The sequence below is a fragment of the Centropristis striata genome, chromosome 23, assembly GCF_030273125.1.
Source record: "Centropristis striata isolate RG_2023a ecotype Rhode Island chromosome 23, C.striata_1.0, whole genome shotgun sequence".
Taxonomy (NCBI): domain Eukaryota; kingdom Metazoa; phylum Chordata; class Actinopteri; order Perciformes; family Serranidae; genus Centropristis; species Centropristis striata.
In genome coordinates, this window is record NC_081539.1 from 8354135 (window position 1) to 8377586 (window position 23452).

The 23452-nt window shown below is 37.4% G+C and overlaps 1 protein-coding gene across 1 annotated transcript in view; it reads left to right on the forward strand.

Moving 5' to 3' along the window:
• Positions 1-23452, forward strand: part of LOC131961692 (cadherin-12-like) — a 149020-nt gene that overhangs the window by 114071 nt on the left and 11497 nt on the right. The window contains exons 7-9 of the mRNA XM_059326534.1: positions 3996-4249; positions 9298-9434; positions 16123-16244. Of these exons, the coding sequence (XP_059182517.1) occupies positions 3996-4249; positions 9298-9434; positions 16123-16244 (513 nt within the window). The remainder of the gene's footprint in view (positions 1-3995; positions 4250-9297; positions 9435-16122; positions 16245-23452) is intronic.

Below are 23452 nucleotides of genomic sequence, written 5' to 3' on the forward strand. Positions count from 1 at the left end.
TGTTTACCGCAAAGATTTCTTGAATCTTTATGGCATATAGAGTACACTGAATCAGTGTTAAATATGTAGTTATGTTTGGGCTTTGTAATGCTGAACTATTTAGAGTTATAGCAAGATATGAATCTCAGGAGAGGCAACAAGGCTAAACATGTTTGCTCAATGAATAGCTAAAACCTTGAATCAAATTATTTTATATTCTGAGCCAACATGCACCTAAATAAAAGTTGTCACGCTCAACTGTTTTAAATTTAGAGCATTTCTTTTTGCACAGTCGTTTGCTCTGAGATTTGTGGCAAAACTGCAGTGTGTGTAAAATGAGCATTTCCTCATCACACTCCACAACACACTGTATCCGGGTAGCAGAGGACTACATGAAAATCAGACAGTTATAAAGGGCGAGAGTTTGGGCTTCTCTCCGAACTGTGGTGATGCAGCATGTTGAGATAGAAGTGCAACGCTTCTCCTCGTCCCCCCAGTGAGACTCTGGCTAATGAGGCCTGGTGTACACCTCCTGCTGTCCACCTCCCCAGCATCGCCCTCCAGTATCCTCCTCCACCTGTGCTTGTATTTCAGCTGAGCTATGCATGACTGTCTACATGTGGAGGTTCAGGCACGATATGATGAACAGTGCAAGAGTGTCTCTCTTATTACGCAGGGTTTTATTTATTTGTGGCCTACTTTAATCACCTTTATATACTGGTTTCGAATCACATATATTCCGAATAATGAGAATGTTGTAATGAGGTTATCGGTGGCTTTTATTTGCCTCTTTGGGAAGCAAAGTACATTGAGTTTCTTTTTGATGTGGATCTCCAGCAATTCAAAGGAACCAGCAGGGAGCTCAGTAAACTGAAATAATGACTGCTGTACATTTTCAGCTACTTTGTAGGTGTAAGTTGGCTGGAAGTCTTTTGGTTTGATTGCAGGGATCAGAATTTGAATGACACCGGCAATGAATTCCATTTTTATACGTGACTGTTGCTTCAGGGAGCTTGGTCTTCACACAGTGTTGTCACTTCTTGAAAGAGATTGAAAGGGACAGAGTGTATTTCCTGTTGAAGGATCTTATAGCTGTGCCTAGCCAGTTGCATCTGGCGCACTGTAATCAAACCAATCATGGTGGTTGATGGTCAATGATTGCTTTCAGATTGGCTTGCCTTCACATAGCTCTCTCTCTTTTTTTCTTTTTACGGACACCTGCTGTAGCCGCAAGACTGTGAAACCATGGAGATGAAGGAGAGACAGAGGGCCTGAGAAGCATCTGCTATCACTGTGAAATCACCACTGCACAGCCTCTGATCATTTCTCGCGCTTGGACTCTAATTAGATCGCTAATTCATGTGCATTAAATTTGGACAGATGACTGGTCATATTTCTCTTGCATCAAAAAAAGAGGATTATTTTTTTCCACATCCTCCAGCGCACCTCCCCTCTCTCACACTGACATAAGAACATCTCCCTGTGCCATTACCAGCTGTTTTTCAGCTTGGTGTCTTTTGGAAAAACATGCCAGAGAAGCTCAAGTCCTGGGGCAGGGAGATAGCATTGCTACTATAGTGGTTACATGTTAGTCAATTTGAAATACACAGAAAGGAATGTCTCTCATGTGACTCCAGGCCAGTAGAGCGTGACCGACCGCGGGCTCGCCAAGTACGGTTGGTCACACATGAGAGGGCAGGAGACAGGCAGAAGCACGAACACGGGTGTGACTGCTGTCGGATGTTTACACCTCAGCTGCAGACATGCCGAGGATGCAGATTCCACCCCTCGCCTTTGACTAATTGACCCTGAGCTGATATGTCAGAAGCTTGAGACAGAAGAACATATGAACCTCGAAGCTGTTGTTGGGAGAACTCTTGTCAAGGGGCGTTGCTCTGCTGAACCAAGAAAGTGCAGCTTGACCTAGCTGACATTAACCTGCTCTGTGTGTCTCTAAACACCCTGCCATTGACTTCCATTTGATTCGCCATTTGACCAGAAGAAAATATGTTTAATGATCACCTGTGATATGATCTCTGTGTTTCACATTGTGATCACCGTGAGACTAAACTTCTGTGTTTGTTTCTAAGTAGTGATACTGCATAAAATGAGAAAATGCACAAAATCTCCCCATGGTCTTGACTCATTTAATCCAGGGGATGTAAATGTATTTTGTGCCTATCTTGAATTTTTCTTTTCCGATGGGAAGTAACCACCAAAAATATATATCTTAATCTTAATTAATGGTGGCTATATGTAAAGATTATTGGTGTTATTTTTTGCCTACTTGTCCATTGCAATTAGTCTGTTTGAAAAAATAAATCAAGGATTCTTGATTCTGCTAGCAAGCTCTTTTAGTACCCCTTTAAGCTAGTTAACGTTAGCATGAGTTTAGCTATTTTTTTTCTCAATTATTAGATTTAACTTCTGTCTTATAAGGGTTATGCTGAATAGGAAACTGAAATACCAGGATTATTGTTCCCCAAAATGTATATTTTCTAGTCTTGAATAACAGCAAGTGGAAAATTAGTTGGTGAATTTAGTTTTAGTGAGCGAAAGCTAGCCGTAGCTAACGCACCAGCTAGCTGGATGCAGATTCCACCCCTCGCCTTTGACTAATTGACCCTGAGCTGATATGTCAGAAGCTTGAGACAGAAGAACATATGAACCATGAAGCTGTTGTTGGGAGAACTCTTGTCAAGGGGCATTGCTCTGCTGAACCAAGAAAGTGCAGCTTGACCTAGAGACATTAACCTGCTCTGTGTGTCTCTAAACACATGGGTAGCACCCTGTCATTGACTTCCATTTGATTCGCCATTTGACCAGAAGAAAATGTTGAATGATCACCTGTGATATGATCTCTGTGTTTCACATTGTGATCACCATGAGACTAAACTTGTGTGTTTGTTTCTAAGTAGTGATACTGCATAAAATGAGAAAATGTACAAAATCTCTCCATGGTCTTGACTCATTTCATCCAGGAGATGTAAATGTCTTTTGTGCCTATCTAGTGACCACCAAAAATACATATCTTAATCTTAATTAATGGTGGCTATATTTAAAGATTATTGGTGTTATTTTTACCTACTTGTCCATTGCAATTAGTCTGTTTGAAAAAATAAATCCAGGATTCTTTATTCTGCTAGCAAGCTCTTTTAGTACCCCTTTAAGCTAGTTAGCGTTAGCATGAGTTTAGCTATTTTTTTCTCAATTATTAGATTTAACTTCTGTCTTATAAGGGTTATGCTGAATAGGAAACTGAAATACCAGGATTATTGTTCCCCAAAATGTATATTTTATAGTCTTGAATCACAGCAAGTGAAAAATTAGTTGGTGAATTTAGTTTTAGTGAGCGAAAGCTAGCCGTAGCTAACACACCAGCTAGCTGGATGCAGATTCCACCCCTCGCCTTTGACTAATTGACCCTGTGCTGATATGTCAGAAGCTTGAGACAGAAGAACATATGAACCTCGAAGCTGTTGTTGGGAGAACTCTTGTAAAGGGGCGTTGCTCTGCTGAACCAAGAAAGTGCAGCTTGACCTAGCTGACATTAACCTGCTCTGTGTGTCTCTAAACACCCTGTCATTGACTTCCATTTGATTCGCCATTTGACCAGAAGAAAATATGTGTAATGATCGCCTGTGATATGATCTCTGTGTTTACTCCTTGGGTTTTGCTTTGAGAATAATTCTATTTGAATGTGTTTGAGTGACAACATAAACATTGGAAATCATCCAAACGCTGATATTTATTGGATATGCGGAGGCTGATGTTGACAATTGATAGCAGTTACTCATCCTTGAAAATGCTAGACTAACAAAAATAAATATGCTGTCGACACTGATGCTCATATTCAGTTACCGCTAAGTGCTCTTAGGCCGCACAGAATGAATACTAGACAAAGTAAATTACAGCAGGAGTGCTGACCCTGCATACCGCGACAGGATTATGATTTTAAAATAAGTTGTAGCTTTAAAAGTAACTTTTACCTGACTCTTCTGCTCTTTTTTTTATAGCCCTTGGACTATGAAAGCAAGAAGGCATACACTTTTAAGGTAGATGCCTCCAATGCTCATCTGGACCCACGGTTTCAAAGCGTCGGGGCCTTCAAAGACACAGCCACAGTGAAGATTAACGTTTTGGATGTGGATGAGCCCCCGGTGTTCAATAAGCCCTCCTATGTGATGGATGTGTATGAGGACACACCCGCGGGCACCATCATTGGAGCGGTGACGGCACAGGATTTAGATGCCAGCAGCAGTCCAGTCAGGTAAAGTTAAACTCTTCTGTCCAAAACAATACACACTTTACAGGTATGTTTCAGTGCACTGTGTTGTGCTTTGGTGTTATATCAAAATGCATTTATGAAAGTTAGCCAAATGGCTTCCAATTTTGTGTAAAAATATCAACTTAAATGCCAGAATTATTGATTATTGAGTTATTGAATGTGTCAACCAATCTGCTTGAATGCCATGTTTGCAAACATTTGGTTATGGTTTTTTGTAATTGTGGGATTACTCATGACATATTTGAATTATGTGAAGTGGTGGACATGTTTTAGATATATTAGTCTTAAGCAAGATATCCATATTTCCAATCTTTAGAATAAACTTTAAATGGACTAAAGGCAGCATAAAGTGGTGTATATTTCATGAATATTATGTAAAATACACATTTTCATTTTGTAATTTTTCCCATAGATGGTTATGGTTATTTTGGATTATGTTATAGTTATATATATCTATAGCAAGGACTCTAAATTTCATATTTTTTGGAATAAAATTTAAAGTCTAAAGGCAGCATATAGTGCTGAATATGTACAGATATAATGAAAAATGCACATTTTCATTTGGATTTTTTTCCATATGGTTTTGCATTTTGTGGGGTTAGTCATGACATATTTGGGAGAGTTTATTGTTGGACATGTTTTAGGTTCATCTGTTGGAGGAAAGCAGTCCTAATTTCTAATCTTTAAAATAAACTTTGAATGGACTAAAGTCAGCAAATAGTGCTGAATACTTGTGAATATTATGAAAAATACACATTTTTATTTGGTACATTTTTTCATAGATGGTTATGATTATTTTGGGATTACTCATGACATATTTGAATTTTGTTTAGTGATAGATATATGTCAGTTTTTTTTTTTTATTTCTATCTCTAGCAAGGAATCCAAATTTCCAATCTTTAGAATAAACTTTAAATGGAATAAAAGCGGCAAATAGTGCTGAATACTTATGAAAAATACACATTTCCTTTTCAATTTTTTCATAGATGGTTTAATTTGCTACATTTTTCCTTAGAAAGGGCTCAAGATAAAACTAAAGGCAGAATGTCAGTGTGACCCACAGTATGGACGTTATGTATTCTCATCGTGAATGAATTAAGTCTTGATCTGACTGCACATCTTCATCTTGAGAGGCTTCAAATATTGAACCAAATATCCCTCGTTACTCCCGCGAGGATAAAAGAGCTAAAGGGAGAAGTACTGTGATACTGCAGCCAGTGATTGAAGGTTTTAGGACTCTAATCCATTCATCAATGTCTCCAGTCTCCATTCATCAATGTCATCATGGCTTTAATCTTGAGAGTATTGTCAGCTTTACTCATCAGAGGACTAATCAATCTATGTAGAACATTTGACATTGTCATGTAGAATCCAGCCTCGGCAGCTCAAGACGACTTGGTGACATCACAGACGATATTATAACTTTATTAGTGGCCTCATGTTTGCTTATCTCAACCTGATATTTGCTCTATTAAAATGGGAATGAGGGCTGAAATCTCATTTTTAGAGTGCAGATATCATCTGACTTTAGTTTTATAATGACCGATCAAACATATTCAGCGTCTGTGACATTGAAATCGTTTTTTTATATATTTACTTACTACAGTGTAACGAATAAAAAAATCATATTTTACCCTTTAACTCATGGTTAAAAAGAACAAGTCAGACCAAAAAGTAATACATAATGTCCCGAACACTGCAGATCTTTAGACTAAAAACTTAACACACTTTTAGTTGTTGGCTGAAATAATACAAAAAATAAATATTCTGTCACCTGTTTACCAGTTTTTTATTTTTATTGTCAACGCATCTTACTAAATGGACATTTTTAGATTAGATATTTAACTCCTGGGACCTTCTTTGACAGTTTGACAGAAACATGGATTGTAGATTATACCCTTTAGCTGTCACCCACTAAGGCTTAAAAATATTAAAGAAACCACTATGTTCTTGCAAATTACATAATTAGCTGTCATTTTTGAAAAGTTTTCTCTTAATTGAGTGTCCAACTGTTTCCATGGAGTTCTTTGAAGCTGTTGAAAGATGATATAATTTTTGTGGAGTTTTATTTTGTAGATGGTGATAATTAACATAACCTAATTATAGTTGTACTAATTTTTTTGTGTAGATTTTGAACTACATAACAGCATGCACACTGCCTGTGTTGCTTTAAAGTAAAGTAGCTACATTATGTTTTGTCACTTGTTCAACTTTCATGGTAATGAAGATAGACCGCAGACGATGCCGTCCCTGTTCTTTTTATTTTGTTTACCCACATCTTGAATTAGCCGCCGCAGTGAGAAGTTAATGCTAAATTGCTCATAACACATTACGACATTGTTGAGTAACAATAAATATGACCTAAATTGAACATGACAGCTGGTAAGAATATAAGCAATAGTGTCAGTGTGGCCCCACAAAAGCAAAGAATATTAATGATTTATCTCTTTCAAGGGTTTTAATTTATACACTAAAATTAATTCTTACGTTTTGATTACTTTTAATAGAACTCATCCAACAAAATTCACAGCTTAGGAAAAATGTCCCCAGGGGGCTAAATAATTTTAAAGGCTCTGTGCTATAGCCTGCTGGTCTTTATCTGGTAATTATCAGGTGGGATATTCAAACATCAGTGCTCACTTTTATAGATCTAACATGCTCAAATCCTGATTTATACTCAAGTCTTTTCTCTCTCAGTCGATCCGCCCTGCTATGCATTCCACATAAGTACACACACATGCTCTCCTGTGTTCTCCCATAAAACCTGAGTGGTAGATAACAATAGACATAAGAAGTGCATTCTTAAAAATGTATGAGAAGCATTTTGTTTTTAAGCTCTATCACAGTAGCTACTTTTGCTTCGTGGTAATGGTTCTTGGAAGATGTATATTGCTCGCACAGATTGCAAAAATACCTGTTGCATGCAGAGGAAGTTGTGCTTTTTTTATGAATATTTTATCCCAAAGAAAACAAAAAGAATGGAAGAAATACAGATTTGGACAACAAGGAGCACACACCCTCTATTCTGTCTCCACTCTGTCTCCGGCACTTTAAATATTCATCAATACCACAGCTGACATTGTTCATTTTGTGTGCCATCAGAGAGTGGCCTTGCATTTTTCACTTCAAAACAATAGACCCAATGACCCATCATGCATAGGGAATTATGCTTTTAGGCTTTAGTCTCAACTGATTCTGCTATTTAGCAGTATGGAGCTGAGTTATCTCTAGCTGGGGAAACAAAAGGGCATCATGAATACTGCATTGTTGGCCGATTCTAAGAGCCGCAGAAAGTTTGAATGAGTTTCAAAGGGTGAACTTTTGGCCTCTGTCTAAAATGGTGCTATCACAAATCACAGCGAAGAGCCAAGTTGGACATGAACTCTAAAGGGTTTACTGCAGCAAAACTGTAAACTCTTAAAAATCAATAACTGTGGGATATAAACAAAAACTGTCTCTCTTTCTTGAATCACCTTGTGTGTTGTGTGTAATCTTCCCCCGGACTGAATTAACATTACAGCGGTTGAAAGTCGGAGATAACGCTGTAATTAATTTTCATATCTGCCGCTCTCAGTACTGAGTTGAGCTTAAGTAGACTCTTTAGATCTGTGAGTTTTTTCCCTCACAGCTATTGATGAGCTCTATTCTCCTTACAGATAACTCAGAGATTGAACCAATTACAAGTGAAGCATTTTTTGAAGTTTTCTATCTGACATGAACACAAAAAATGTAGTTTTCTTTGCCATTTATCTTCACAGTTTTCTCATTCGGGTTTGTTTTCTCGCTCAAGGAAATTTCAAAACCTTGATACTCTGTGATTTAATCTGTAATATTCTGCCTATGAGGCGGTCTGTCTACCCACTGGGCCACACTGACACTGACACGTATGCTTCACGAGCAGCTTGACTCCAATAATACCACCCCCTCCAAAAACAGCATCTGTGCCCCGAGGAAGAAATTTGAACCATTGATCCTTTGAACCCTTGATGGGGGTTCGGCTGTAATATTTATCAAAGAGAATCACACTAAACTATTTGGACACGATCGTGTTCACTTCAAGGCTGCACGCCGTACAGAGTTAAAGAGAGGATGTGGACAAATCAGAATTGAAACGGAAAGTTTGATGGAACTAAAGCATGAAAAAAAAAAAGGTTTTGTTATCATTCTTATTACAGTAAAACACTTTGGGGGGTTTGAATGTACGCTGGGCCTCTTTCTATTAATGACTCACGTCCAGTTTGAGGCTCTATAGTGTAAAAAACAAGCATGATAAATATTAATGAAAGAGAAAATCCCTTTTAAGATCAAATAGCTTGCCATGAGAAAAAAAAAAAAAAAAGGACTGAATGGCGGCTTAGAGAGAATGTCCTTCATGTGGAAAGTCCAAGCTAACGTCCATGAAAAAATTAAGCATCTGGTGTGTTGAAGTGCCCACGAGCCAGGCACAGAAGAACCTCTGACCTCCTTATGAAGAGGAATAAAAGACAACAACATATTTTCTCCTCTGGGAACTCCGAGCACACGATCGCAAAAATTATTAATGAAAAATAGCCTTTTAAGATCAAATAGCATGGCATGATGAATGGCGCTGTCAGTGGCATGAGCTTTGGTTTCAGATCTTTTTTTTTTTTTGTTTCATAGTTTGCATTCAGAGCAACTGGGCAAGACCAAAGATGTATTTTCAGAGGACGTTGTACCCTCTGTTCTCAGACACCAAAAACCAAAACTCCATGCCTTTGTTGCACATCGAGATTGATACGGTTTCAACGGTGCCGAAAATTCATTTGCGTTCCCCGAGAAAAGCCTTTGCTCAGCATGGCCGAAGTACATGTGCCCCATTATGAGATTGGAATGTATATGCGCTCCTCAGCACATTTTCTGGAAATGACCATTCAGAATGAGTAATGAAGTCGACGCCAACATTATATTACACCTAACTCATATACATGAGCCCAGAGGGAAAATCACTGTGGTTTAATTCTCGGGTTTATGTTGGAAATGGACGCCATTAAACAAACATTTTCTTTCAGGTACTCCATTGACTGGAAGAGCGACCTGGACAGCTACTTTGACATTGATCCAGTGGAGGGAACGATTTCCACAAACGAACTCCTCGACAGAGAGAGCATCGCCCAGCACAATATCTCCATCGTGGCGACCAAACTTAGTAAGTATGACAACAAGATCGATCGTGATTCATGCAGGTGTCGTTGTCCTTCCCCCCGCCATAATCTGTGTGAAGGATTTAACACACTTTTACTCAAGTCAATACTCAATCCCATTTTGCTGGAAAGGTTTATAGGTGACTATAAACCATGATGGCTTTCCCAGGGGGATGTATCTCCAGGACATTGTCTCCTCCAGCATACTCTCCTCAACTCTGTTTTCATTTTTTAACTGTCTCTTTTTAACACGTTTGATGACATTGGCACTGAAAGGGAGTGCCAATGGAGTTTTTTTTTTCTTTGCCAGAGTCAACTTTAGTGGAAAAAAAATTGAACCTTGAAGAGTTTTACAGCAAGCAGATGCAGAGCTGTGGCTTTGAGACGTGACTTCAAGCTAATTATGAGAGTTTAATTTAAGATCTTATATCCAGCCATTTTCCGTGGTTTTCTTGATAATGATTTTGGTTATGCCTGACCAGGTATAGACTATGTTCACGGTACTACACGCTGCAATAGAACACTAACTTTATGTGCATTTTGGAGGAATGTACAAATGCAAAAGGATCAGATATAGTAAAATGTATAACTACATATTTGTTTTTGGATGTTTTCTTTCCACAATTCTAAAAGAAGACATGTTATGGGAGAAAAATAGGAGAAAAATAGCCTAAAACTTCAAAATTGACCAGTGCATGAAAAAACAATGTTTCTGCCTGTAGTGTCTCACCTTAAAATCAACCTTTCTTACAGTTTATTTTATCTTTTAAAAGTCATGCAGCATTAATCTATGATTTATACACAATTATGTTTTTATGAAGGAAGTGGAGCAATCTTCAGGACATTGTCTCCTCCAGCATACTCTCCTCAACTCTGTTTTCATTTTTTAACTGTCACGTTTGATGACATTGGCACTGAAAGGGAGCTTTTTTTTTTCTTTGCCAGAGTCAACTTTAGTGAAAAAAAAAATTGAACCTTGAAGAGTTTTACAGCAAGCAGATGCAGCGTGTTGTGAAAGAGTGAACTAATGCGGAGCTGTGGCTTTAAGACATGTCATCAAGCTAATTATGAGAGTTTCATTTAAGATCTTATATCTAGCCATTTTCCATGGTTTTCTTGATAATGATTTTGGTTATGCCTGTGATGACGAGGTATACACTGCAAAAAAGTGATGAAGGTAAAAACACTAAATCTGAGGGAAATTATCCTGCTGCATGGACAGATAATTTCACTTGACACAATTTCTTAAATTAAGATTATTCACTCTAGAATAAGCATGTTGTATGCTTAAAATAAGAAATTAACTCTTAAAACAGAGTGCACTGCAAATTATTTGTTTCTTACCAAGATAAAAAAACTTCAGATTTAGAAGTGTTACATAATTGATCTTGTTTTAAGAGTTAATTTCTTATTTTAAGCGTTCAACATGCTTATTTCTAGATTTAACAATCTTAATTTAGAAATCTTTTCAAGTGAAATTATCTGTCCATGCAGCAAGTTCATTTCCCTCAGATTTAGTGTTTTTATCTTGTTTTTAGACACCCATTTTTTTGCAGTGTAGACTATGTTCACGGTACTACACGCTGCAATAGAACGCTAACTTTAAGTGAATTTTGGAGAAATGTACAGATGCAAATGGATCAGATATAGTAAAATTTACACCTACATATTTGTTTTTGGATGTTTTCTTTCCACAATTCTAAAAGAAGACATGTTATGGGAGAAAAATAGCCTAAAATCTCAAAATTGACCAGTGCATGAAAAAACAATGTTTCTGCCTGAAGTGTCTCACCTTAAAATCAACCTTTCTTACAGTTTAACGCTGCATGACTTTTAATAGATAAAATAATCTATGATTTATACACAATTATGTTTTTATGATGAAGCAGAGCAATCTTCAGGACGTCTCCTCCAGCATACTCATCATTTTCACATCACACTTCATTTTTTAACTGTCTCTTTTGGTAACACTGTACAATAACCCTCATTTTTAAATGGTAAACAGATAGTTTATTAATGTATAATCATCATTTATAAACTGTATATAGACTATTTAGAATGGTAAATACATCATACTTTAATGTTTAACTAACTTCAGAATTTAGAAATGAAAAATAGATGGTATATTAATGTAAGTTTATAGTTACTTTACCATTAACAAACAATTAAATTATAATTAATAGTTTATTAATAGTTTTAGTTGCACTCATTTTAACATTTTCAACACCATATTAAGTATGTTAATGATTTCGAAATGATTCATATGCCTTTAAGAAATTGGTTGAAAACATTTAAAGATTAAATATGTATAGAACTTTGTACATGGTTAATAATTGGTCTATAAACCATCTATAAACATCATGTAGTTGGTTTCTGTAAAGTGTTACCTCTCTTTTTAACACGTTTGCTGACATTGGCATTGGAAGGGAGCTTTTTTTTCTTTGCCAGCATCAACTTTAGTGAAAAAAAAAATTGAACCTTGCAGAGTTTTACAGCAAGCAGATGCAGCGTGTTGTGAAAGAGTGAACTAATGCGGAGCTGTGGCTTTAAGACATGTCATCAAGCTAATTATGTTTTTATGAAGGAAGTGGAGCAAATTTCCGGATAAATAAGCAAATCCATCGTCATCAAGTCATCAAATCTGCTGAGAACCGTCAAAGTCATTATCCCAGAGGCAGGCTGGTGCTCAATCAAAATTACACACGCTGTATATTCATTAGGACAGACTGTGAAATATGGGCTGTTAAAACTTGAGTCATTGTCGCCTTGGAAACTGATATTACTCACTTCCCCTCAAGGTCATGGCAGTGACATGCTAATTCTGTTTTCAATGTGTGTGTGTGTGTGTCTCTTTCTTTTGTGCATGAATGTCAAGGAAGTGGAGGATGAGGCAGAGTGAAAGGATATGGGGCGGTGAGAGGAAGATGGGGTTTTTACATGTTCCCTTTATCATGCATCAAGCACTATTTCTGCACATCTTACCCTCGCCCACATGTGCTCTGCTGCTTCTTATCACCTTACCCAAAGCCAGTCTCTGATCCAGGCCTCTGCCCTGCCTGCTCCCCCTCTGGAGACTTTATTTTACCATGAAAGAAAAGAACAGAATTCACATCCAGAGCCAGGGTTAAAAATATAATGGCTGAACTGGTGCAATAGGGATGGAGATAAAGTCAGCTACCCTGGAGTTTGTGCCCCAAAATCTGTTTTCGAGAACCTGGTCTCACAGGAATCCGTGAAATAGCCACGGATTTGCTTAACTCAAAATCCGTGGAATAGCCATGGAATCGCTCAAATTTCCGTGAAACTCACACGGATTTTGCTACAATGCAAGTTAATGACAGTCATATCCCGTGGCTATTCCATGGATATTTTTTCCTATTGGTTTGTTCCAAGTCACGTGACTTTCAAGGTCCCGGCGGTCAGAACAAAAAACATGGTGGACAGTTTTCTCATTTTTAGTGAAAAAAAAATCAATATTTTGACTTAGTTTCTGCATAAAAATGGATTTTGATCACATTTCTAGCGAGAAATATATGTTTTATTTTCTAAATATTCACTCATGATTGAACGTGATTGTACATAATCACTTTGTTTGTTGGAATAGCCACGGGATATGACTGTCATTAACTTGAATTGTAGCGAAATCCGTGTCAGTTTCACAGAAATTTGAGTGACTCCGTGGCTATTCCACTGATTCCTGTGAGACCAGGTTCTAAAATTCACATCCAGAGCCAGGGTTAAAAATATAATGGCTGAACTGGTGCAATAGGGATGGAGATAAAGCCAGCTACCCCGGAGTTTGTGCCCCAACTCGTGAGTTCAAATCTGTTTCTGACCTTGAGTGAGATTTGGCAGATCTTTGCGTTGGGAGGATTGGCTGTGGCTCCTCCGAGATGTATTCTATTATCATCGTTGGGATGTTTTCTGCCTGTTATTGGGCTTTGAAAGCACGTAAAACAGAAATAAATACTAACCGAAGCAAGGTACCTTCACACCACAGTAATAATGCATCGCAAGGAGAGGTCACGCACAGAAAAAAACAGTCTCGAGCAGCCTCGCTTGGCCCTGCACAGCGGTTTTCAATAAAAAGTAAATTGTTGCAGACCTCCATATTTGACCTGTTTCTGCATCTACTGTGTGTCCTTGCTGCTAATGCTTTTCAACATTTATCCACCCACACCTTTTATCCTTCATTACAATGCCTCTCAGGAAAATATCCTGACTATATTGTTGTCGGATAACATTTTTTACCTTTACTCTGCAATGATTAGTGCAGCACCTGAGTTGGAGACTTTTCCCTTCAAAAAAAAAGCCTCAGAGATTTGTCCGGTCATTGCTAGACACTGCAGTCATGCAGCAAAATGAGAGCAGTCTCTGCTGCTCTCCTGAGACACAGCACACAGCAGAAGCCGTGCTAAACAAGAGCCAGGGTTAGATTAACGGTTTGCTTTCTGGCATTTAAGCCCGGTGGCAATTTTTAGGAGTCAAAGAGAGGGGAAGATCTATTAAACGCAATAATAACCTTGGCAGGAGGCAATGAGGAAGCACACATTCTATCTATTTAGAGAAATTGAGTGCAGTTTCACACTTAAGATTGAGTTTGTGTTGTGAGTTTGCTACTTATTCTGTCCACCGTTGCACTTTTAACAGATTGCAAACTACAAGGAATCTTTCCCGTCTCTGTTCTGCAGCACATTTTATAGATTTGTGGTTGATTGCCTGCGTACGTGTTTGATTGGCTTTTTATTAAAATGAGCTTAATCAAAAAAAGTAATATCTAGTAGAAAAGCAGTATAAAGCTAGGCGACTTTATGGGTGACCAATGAAGCATTCTGTACCAATACAGAATTCTGTTTCAATAAAAATAAGCAGAGCATTTGTTATTGGGCTGAAATGCTGACACCAGTCAGATTTGAATATAATCACTGTACCATTGCTCCATCTAGTGGGCTGAAAGATATATCACTGATGGCATGCTGAGAGGCAGCCAGCAGTTATGGTGATGAGTTTTTGAAATGAGGGGGAAAACGACTGAGAGGGACTTTTAAGACAAATTTTTTACAGATTTCATTGATCCAGAAGATTTGAAGCAGTTCAAACTTTTTTTAGAGGCCAAAAAATCCAGGACCCCGATGAGATGGAAGATCAGTATTTTTGCTGGCTGAGCATCAATGTTAGTAGTTCAATCGGTGCAAAGCAGCAAATCCCATGGTCTGTGTCATTTTTACCTCGGTGGGAAGATTGCTTTTTCCATCAAGGTCAAAGACAGGTTACTAACTGAGCTGTGGCTGCGTCTCCAATCCTCTTGAGACGACTCTACAGATCCCCCCCTCCTGCATTCTTCTAAACCACCCACCTACACACAAACCTACGCACCTACGCACCCATGCACTGGCACTCACACAAACAAGTGCGCACTAAGCCCCCCACTGCAGAGCAAAGCCTATTCCCACATCAAATCCATAAAGTTTACCTTACTTGGGCTTTCGCACAAAAAGAACATTTCCCCGTTGTGCCCCTGCAGAGAGGAAACATTGTAACAAACAACCCTGGATTCAAGTTGGTCCCTCTCATGGGGGCTTTTACACAATAATTAATATGGGCTGCACATCGTATGGCTAAAACCCATAAGAGAACCAGAAGAAAAAAAAGCCTGTAAAGAAAATATTCTCTCTAAAGAGCCATATTCCATAATGTGAGGCATGCTTTATTTGTAGGCTGCACATGGGATGCATTTACTGTGTGTTTTTATTTAATTCTCTTTTACATCATCAATCAAAAAGCGCCATAAAACAGCAGCGTGCGGGTGCAATTTATGCATCAACATCTTCCAGACACATCAAAGGTTTTCCAGCAGACGCGTTTAACCAGAGCGACTTACAGTGGGCGAGCAGTTAGCCGCTTTAGCATCTGCTCAAGGACACTTTGACTGGACAGCCTCTTAAAAACACTTGGCCATGCTGCAACAGTGAATAACTTTTTTCTCTGACTCATCAAACGAAGGCAGTACTTTTGATATCCACATGATGTCAGTGCTGTGAAAAAAAAAACTCCCATATGGTGCTTTTTTCTCCATCCATGTAACAGTGTGGGTGTGTGTCCACATCTGGGCTTTATTTAAACACTTTTTTTTTTTTTTTAATTCACTTTTTATTGAGGAATTTTTTAAACATTTTGTACAGAACAAAGAACAGGAACAGTTGGGGTGGGGGGTACCTATATCACACAGCATCATCATTTTCTCCTAGCATCATTATTTGCAGCATATCTGTTGATTTTATGATTTTTTTTTTTTTTATTGTATTCATGCATATTTTATTTTGTGCGGGCAGTACATTTTACATTTTATTTTATTTATTTTTATCCCATTTTTAATTTATTTTATCTTATTGCATCTTACTGTTCTATTGTTTACTACATCTCTTTGTATTGTGTTATGTATTTATTGTTTGTGCAGCACTTTGGAAACCTTGTGTTTGCTAAAATTGTGCTATATAAATAAAGAGGATTGGATTGGATTAAACGTTAGTTAAACGACAGTTTTACATAAAGTCAGAACTTGTAGGCTTAACATATTCTGTCCATTTTGACCAAGTTTTGTAAAAGAAGTCCATTTGCAATTTTAGTTGAAAAGTCCCTTTTTCCATTTTGTAGATGAATTTTAACACTTTTATCTCGTGTTTCCTCCTGCAGATAGTCCAGTTCTGACCAGCCGGGTGGCCGTCACCGTCCACGTCCTGGACATCAACGAGTTCCCGCCTGAACTCGCCAGTCCTTATGAGACCTTTGTGTGTGAAAACGCCAAATTGGGACAGGTACTTTCACATTTACTGTACTCTCTACCCTCTTGGATGTTTCTGTGCACACATAATGCGCCTGTGGCATTTAGTAAAACATATTTTCAGGTCTTGAGATGTGTTGATTTTGCAGTGAGCTGACAACTGTTGATTGGAGTGTTGTTTATCCCCCCATAAAGCTGATATTGGCTTCAAGGTGGCTGTTGAAAACTATCTTAAAAGTGTTAAATTGAATTTGAAAGGTGTGGATTTATATAAACACTGGCAAAAAGTGAATGTTTACACCCAGGCGGGAATAAACACTGATCTTAAGGTGTGTGGAGATCAAATTTAGTGCCATTTCTCTGCTTTTTGAAGCACCATCTCGCTGTAGTAAATACACATATTTAGCTCCCCCGTTGATACCTCAAAGAAGGTTCATTTCAAATGTTTTACTCAAGGTCACTTGAAGAAAACCTTTTTTATTTCAAGGGAGTTTGCAGAGAGCCCTTCAGCACAGAGTGTGAATCTAAATCTTGAGCTGATTGTGTCGTCGAGTTCGATTCGGCAGGAGAAGCAATCATAAAGCACAGCAACGCTTTGCATATCAGCAACCTAGAGTACATTTCAGATGATATATTTGAGATGCAGTGGAGAATTTGCCTGTGCGCATTGTAAACCACCTGTGCCTGTAAATTAGCCCATTAACCAGCATCTATATGCAGTTAGCGTTCGGAGGGAACAGCTTCTTTGGCAGTCTATCAAATTGCTGTAGACTCCTCATCACATTGAAGATGTTTTGCTCGTCCTCAGGCCCGTTGCAATCAAAACAACGGCTGTGCCCTGCATTTGAAGGCATCACTGTCTTCCCAACATGAAGTTGGCTGTGATATTTGTCATGTTTTTAGCCTTTAAGATGAAGTCGAGACTTAGAAATGCGGTTGAGGCCAATTTGATGCTGGATTTCGAACAAATCAAATCCCAAATGCAAAAATAACTACGAGCGCTTTTTCCTAAATCCCTTTCTTTCAATCAGCTGCTCACCAGGATGGGAAATGCTATATGAACGCACAATTTTCTGCCAAAATTACCTTCACAGTCTTCAAAAAGTAGACAAAGGACCAGTATTCAGATCCCTTACTTATTAAAAGTGAGAGTACCACACTGTGAAATGACTCCACTACGAATAAAAGTCCTGCATTCAAAACTTACTTAAGTAAAAGTACAAAAGTATCAGCATCAAAATGTTCTTAAAGTATCAAAAGTAAAAGTACTCGTAAAGCAGAATGGTCCTTCTAAGATTGTCTTATATATATTCTAATTATAGAGATAAGATAAGATATGACTTTTTTTTATCCTGCAGTGTGGAAATTTAGTTGTCACAGCAGCTCAAGATACATATACATAGATATAGAAGATAGAATAAGAATATGAAAATTAAGACGTATAGTACATACATTCTATATACATTATATACATGCATTTCTGCTATTTGGCATTTGTTATTAATAATCAATATTTTTTGTGTTTGTTTCCCTGGAAGTACTTTGCATTTTACAGATATTGCACAGGGAGAAAATATATTTTAGCATGTTAAATAGGTAACTAATTAACAACCTAATATACTGTTATGAGGTTTAATTAAAAACAAATGTCTAATCGCTTTAACCCTTTGATGCACAACATATAAACACCTTCTAATGCACAACATGCTGACTGTGTGTTTGAATATCTTTTTTTTATTACAAAAGATCATTATATCCATTTTTCCTTTCATACTTTATAAATAAAAATATTTTTTGTATTATTACATCAGGTTTACACACACGGGTCAAAAATGACCTTGTGCATAAGAAGCATAGTGATACAAAAAGGGCTTTTATTCAGAAAGTAAGAAATGGAAACAAAAAATTAGGATGTATGATGATCAAAAACAAGCTGATCGAGCAAAATCTGGAAAATCCTGAAATATTGAATGATGAAAACTCAGTTGGGTCACCCATGTTGTGCATCAAGGGGTTAAATTGATTGTTTTTTTTTTTTATGTTAAATCTCGACCTGAAAAGTCACTAAAGCTGGCAGCTTAATGTGGAGTAAAAATTACAATATTTGCCTCAAAATGTAGTGGAGTAGAAGTATAAAGCTACCAAAAATTGGAATACTCAAGTACAATTTTGAGGTAAATGTACTATACTTAAATACATTGCTAGAGTAAATGTACTTAGTAACATTAACCACTGCAAAAGACAAGCCTTATATTCAGATCAGCTGCTCACTAGGATGGGATATGCTACATGAACGCACAATTATCTGCCAAAGTTACCTTCACAGACTTCAAAAAGTACAAAAAAAGCAGACACAAGACCAGCCTTATATTCAGATCAGCTGCAATCATCATGCAATATGTGCACTCATTTCAAAAAGGCATCCTCTCTTCTGCTCCTCCTTACTCCCTTACTTTAATCTCATATTTTCCCTTCAGATCTCCTCCTCTCCTCCCTTGCCCTCCAGTGCAGAATATACACTTTCTTCCAGTGTTTTCCCAGCATGACTCCACCAGGTGTTGTGCACAGCTGGTGGATGATAAAGAATTGCAGATCCTCTCTTGTAAAATCCATCACACACCCCCCCCCTGGATGATTATCTGCACTCACACTGCTGAAAAACATACAACCCGCTTGTTTTGGAGTGCCTCACACTGTGGCACAAGCTCCCATTGAAAATAATCTGCAGCCAGGATATATCCAATCAAAAGAAGCAACTGCCTATTTTCATGTAAATGCATGGGAAGGAGAGAGGCCTGAGACCTTAAACCGAGATTTGCAAATACAAACGGTCAGGGCTGTGGAAAAGTAATACAGTAATACATTGTTTCCTTATTTTATTATTTATTGCGCGTAGAGTCCTGACTGGTCAACTGGTCAAGTGTGAAATGAGAAAAAGCAACCACAAAGGAAACATAAAACAAGAATATTTACTGCTGTGGAGTTCTTCGTGTTAGATACACTTAAGACAGCCTGTGCTATTATGTGTTCCTCACTTTTTTAATGTATTTCCTTTCACAGGCTTTTTATAATGCCACATTGAAAAGCTAACCCTCTGAATCAGTTTGTTATGCTGGAATAATTACATTTACATTTACAGCATTTAGTTGGCACTCTTATCTAGCTTAATTTACAATGCAGCTGAGTGCAAAAGCAAAATACACTTAAAGCCATTTAACATATACAATAGCAGCCAGTAATGAGCAGTTACAGCAGCCACAGCTCCACTTATGATCTAGAAGAGGTGGGAAGCTCTTTGAATCCAAGAAAAGGAGCATTTCTTACAGGCGTTATTAATAGTGTAATTAGAAAATAAAACAAACCTTATGGCTTCTAGAGGCAAATGTCAAATATTGATGATGAAGTTTCCCCTTGAGGGATTATTAATTATGCCTTTTTCTTCTTTAGCATTGAAGCTGATCATAGACAGTCATATGCTACACATATTTACATATGCATATTTTCTGCAAGCTGTAAGTCATGCAGAATCAGCACAATCATGACGAGAAGTGGGAACAATTCAAAAATGTATTTTGTGTAAAAATAAAAGTTATAATGACAGACATCAAATATATTTGTTTTAAAAAAATTGGAATAAAATGGAATTTATATATGCACAACACTTTTCCATGTGCCCCCCAAGTGTCATGGATTTTGTAAAAAAATAAAAAAATAAAAGTAAAAGGGTCTCCACAGGCTATTATTGCTATTTATTATTAGCATTTTGCAATGTTCTGCAGCTGCGGGAAGGTAGTGCTGTTCTATCAGTGGTTTAAGTATGTGACTAATAAAATCACCAGCATTAGAGACAGGCCAGAGTCAAATATATTTATTATGTGTTTTTATTGGGGCTGTAATTTGTTGATTAATCAGTTGTTCAGATAATTAATGATTAATGATTAATGCCAGTTTTGATTTATCATTTTTAAATAAAGTTAAGTTCCCCTCCATTCATTTTTTTTGGAGTTTATGCCCTCGAAATTATCTGACCTTGACTATACTATCTTGTATCTGTGCAAACTATGGAGGTGTTTTGACATTATTTTACTGTAGGGGGAGACATCTGAGATTCAGATATGCTCTGTATAAGCTAAATTAGGTTTTCACAACTTTTTAAGGCAGTCAAAAATCACAGGAAAAAAACCCCGAAACACACTGTTACATTGTAGCAGATGTCATTTAATGCAAGCTAACAAGATATATTCTTACTAAACATGACATTGAGATATATGTGCTAGTTGTTGAGTTCCTGACTCCTTGTCTGAATCTGGAGGCTCACATGTGTTTAGGTGAATGTCTACAATGATTCCTCTAGTATGGATGTGCTTTTAGTTCCTCTTCAGAATTCCTCTTCAAAATAAAATATGCAGGACAGCCATGTTAAACAAAATATTAATCATAGCAGAGCAAATTTACATACTTCAAAACATGTCTCAGGGGGACTTTAGGTAGAAATGCCAAACATTTGTAAGTAGGGGGAGACGTCTGTGCAGCTTTCTCATATTTGAGATTCAAACTACTCAGAACAAGCTCAATTAGGTTCGTCACAATTTCTAAAGTCAATCAAAAACAAAAAAAATATCCCTGAAAACATGGGCCGGCTCGCTCATTATTTATTTTCTATTTTTCAGTGGGACAACCATATTAAACAAAATATTAATTATAGCAGAACATATTCACATACTTCAAAACATGTCTTGAGGGGGATCATTGACATGACATTTTTGAATACAACATTGATCACTCAACAAATTAAAGCTTAAATAGTTGTTCAGTTGACAGATAATTAATGAACTGATGAATCATTTATAATTGAGTAAGATTCAGTTTGTCCCTTGAAAACATCTGACCTTTTCTATACTGACTTGCATCTGTGCAAACTAAAGAGGGGCTTTTACATACTTTTACTGTTACTTCTCAAATTTGAGATTCAAACTACTCCGAAAAAGCTCAATTAGCTTCGTCACAATATCTAAAGCAAATCAAAAACCATGAAAACCCTAAAAACCTGGACTCGCTGTATATTTATGTATTACATTTTTTTAATTTTTCTGTGGGACAACCATATTAAACAAAATATTAATCATAGCAGAGCAGATTTAGATACTTCTAAACATGTCTGGAGGGGGACTTAAGGTGAAAATCCCAAACATTTGCAAGTTTTTTCTTTTTGTTTTAGCATTCTTCTCCTGTATAGGCGGAGATCTGTTCACATTTCTCAAATTTACTCCGAACAAGCTCAGTTAGGTTCGTCACAATCTCTAAAGCCAATTAAAAAAAATAGAAAAAAAACCCTGAAAACCTGGGCCGGCTCGCTCTATATTTATTTTCATTTTTCTGTGGGACAACCATGTAAAACAAGATACTAATCATAGCAGAGCATATTTACATATTTGACTGGAGGGGGACTTAAAGAAAAACAGACAAACTTTTGCAAGTTAGTTAAAGTTTCTAAAACGTATAAATATTTGATTGAGTCTCTTTCCTGTTATTGTAAATTGGATATATTTGGGGTTTTTGGACCTTTTTTTTGACAGGAAATGACAGGAGAGAGTGAGGGCTATGACATGCAGCAGAAATGGAACCTGCTGCTTTAATGAATGTGACTCAGCTGCTCTCCCTGTGGGACACCCTGCACAACGCACAATTTGAAGACATCACATTTTGATCGACATTAGCCATTATTTCTGACACGAGTGATGCACTGAAAAAGATTGATAGATTAAATGCATGTGAAAGTAATTGTTGAGTTTCAGCCTCAGATTTATTCATCACAGAGCTAATTTGGTCGCCGGAAATCAATAGTGTGAAATGTACAGCTGCTGTGGGGAATACAACAGAGCACTCATCACGGCCCGTGTCAGGTTTACTCCTCTGGAGGGAATGTTATTCAAATGCTGGGAGGCGAAAGACAGGGGGAGAGCGACATCATCGGGGTGATGTAACGGGGGCAGGGAGGCTGATCGCTGGCTCCTGCACGTGGGGGATCCGGGGGGCAGGTCAAGTCCAGCTAGCAGGTGAAAGCAGACTGGTAGCACAGCTGGGCCGGCAGGACAGCCTGTTTTCAGACAAAGCTCCGAGACGTTTAGGGAATAGAAGAAAGTAAAAAGCCGTCAGCAGTCTGCTACAGAGGCGGCTGATTCAGCAGTCTGTGCCTCGCAGGGCGGAAGAGTTAGTGGTTGTTTGGCTGGAAGTTGTTTCAGTAAATGCTTTAATACATTTCACATATAACTCATCCTGTTTGCTGAACTCCTGTTGTAGATATGAGTAGGTGTTGGATTTGTCAAATTTGTTTTTCTTGTTTTCTTTTTGGCCCCTTCGCTCCAAAAGGATGTACCAAGTAATATAATATAAAACAACTGGTTTCTATATTATTCTATAATATTTATTCCAGTTTGAGCATTAGATATCTTGTCTTTTTTAAACAGAATGAAGGTGCAAGGGATTTGCAAATCATTGCATTCTGATTTTTTAAAAATGTTTTCTACAGCTTTCCAACTTTTCAAGTCAAGTCCAGTCAAAATGTACAATCTCACATGTAATATATAATCTCATATATATATATATATATATATATATATATACATATGTGTGTATATACAGTACAGGCTAAAAGTGTGGACACACACCTTCTCATTCAATGCGTTTTCTTTATTTTCATGACTATTTACATTGTAGATTCTCACTGAATGCATCAAAACTATGAATGAACACATATGGAATTATGTACTTAACAAAAAAGTGTGAAATAACTGAAAACATGTCTTGTATTTTAGATTCCTCAAAGTAGCCACCCTTTGCTTACTAGAATATAAGACATGTTTTCAGTTATTTCACACTTTTTTGTTAAGTACATAATTCCACATGTGTTCATTAATAGTTTTGATGAATCTACAATGTAAATAGTCATGAAAATAAAGGAAACGCATTGAATGAGAAGGTGTGTCCAAACTTTTGGCCTGTACTGTATATATATATATATATATATATTTCAGTAAATGCTTTAATACACTACACATATAACTCATCCTGTTTGCTGAACTCCTGTTGTAGATATGAGTAGGTGTTGGATTTGTCAAATTGTTTTTCTTGTTTTCTTTTTGGCCCCTTCGCTCCGAAAGGATGTATCAGTAATATAATATAAAACAACTGGTTTCTGCTCATGACCCTTGAAGCTCCAGCAGTTCTGAATTAACTTAATCC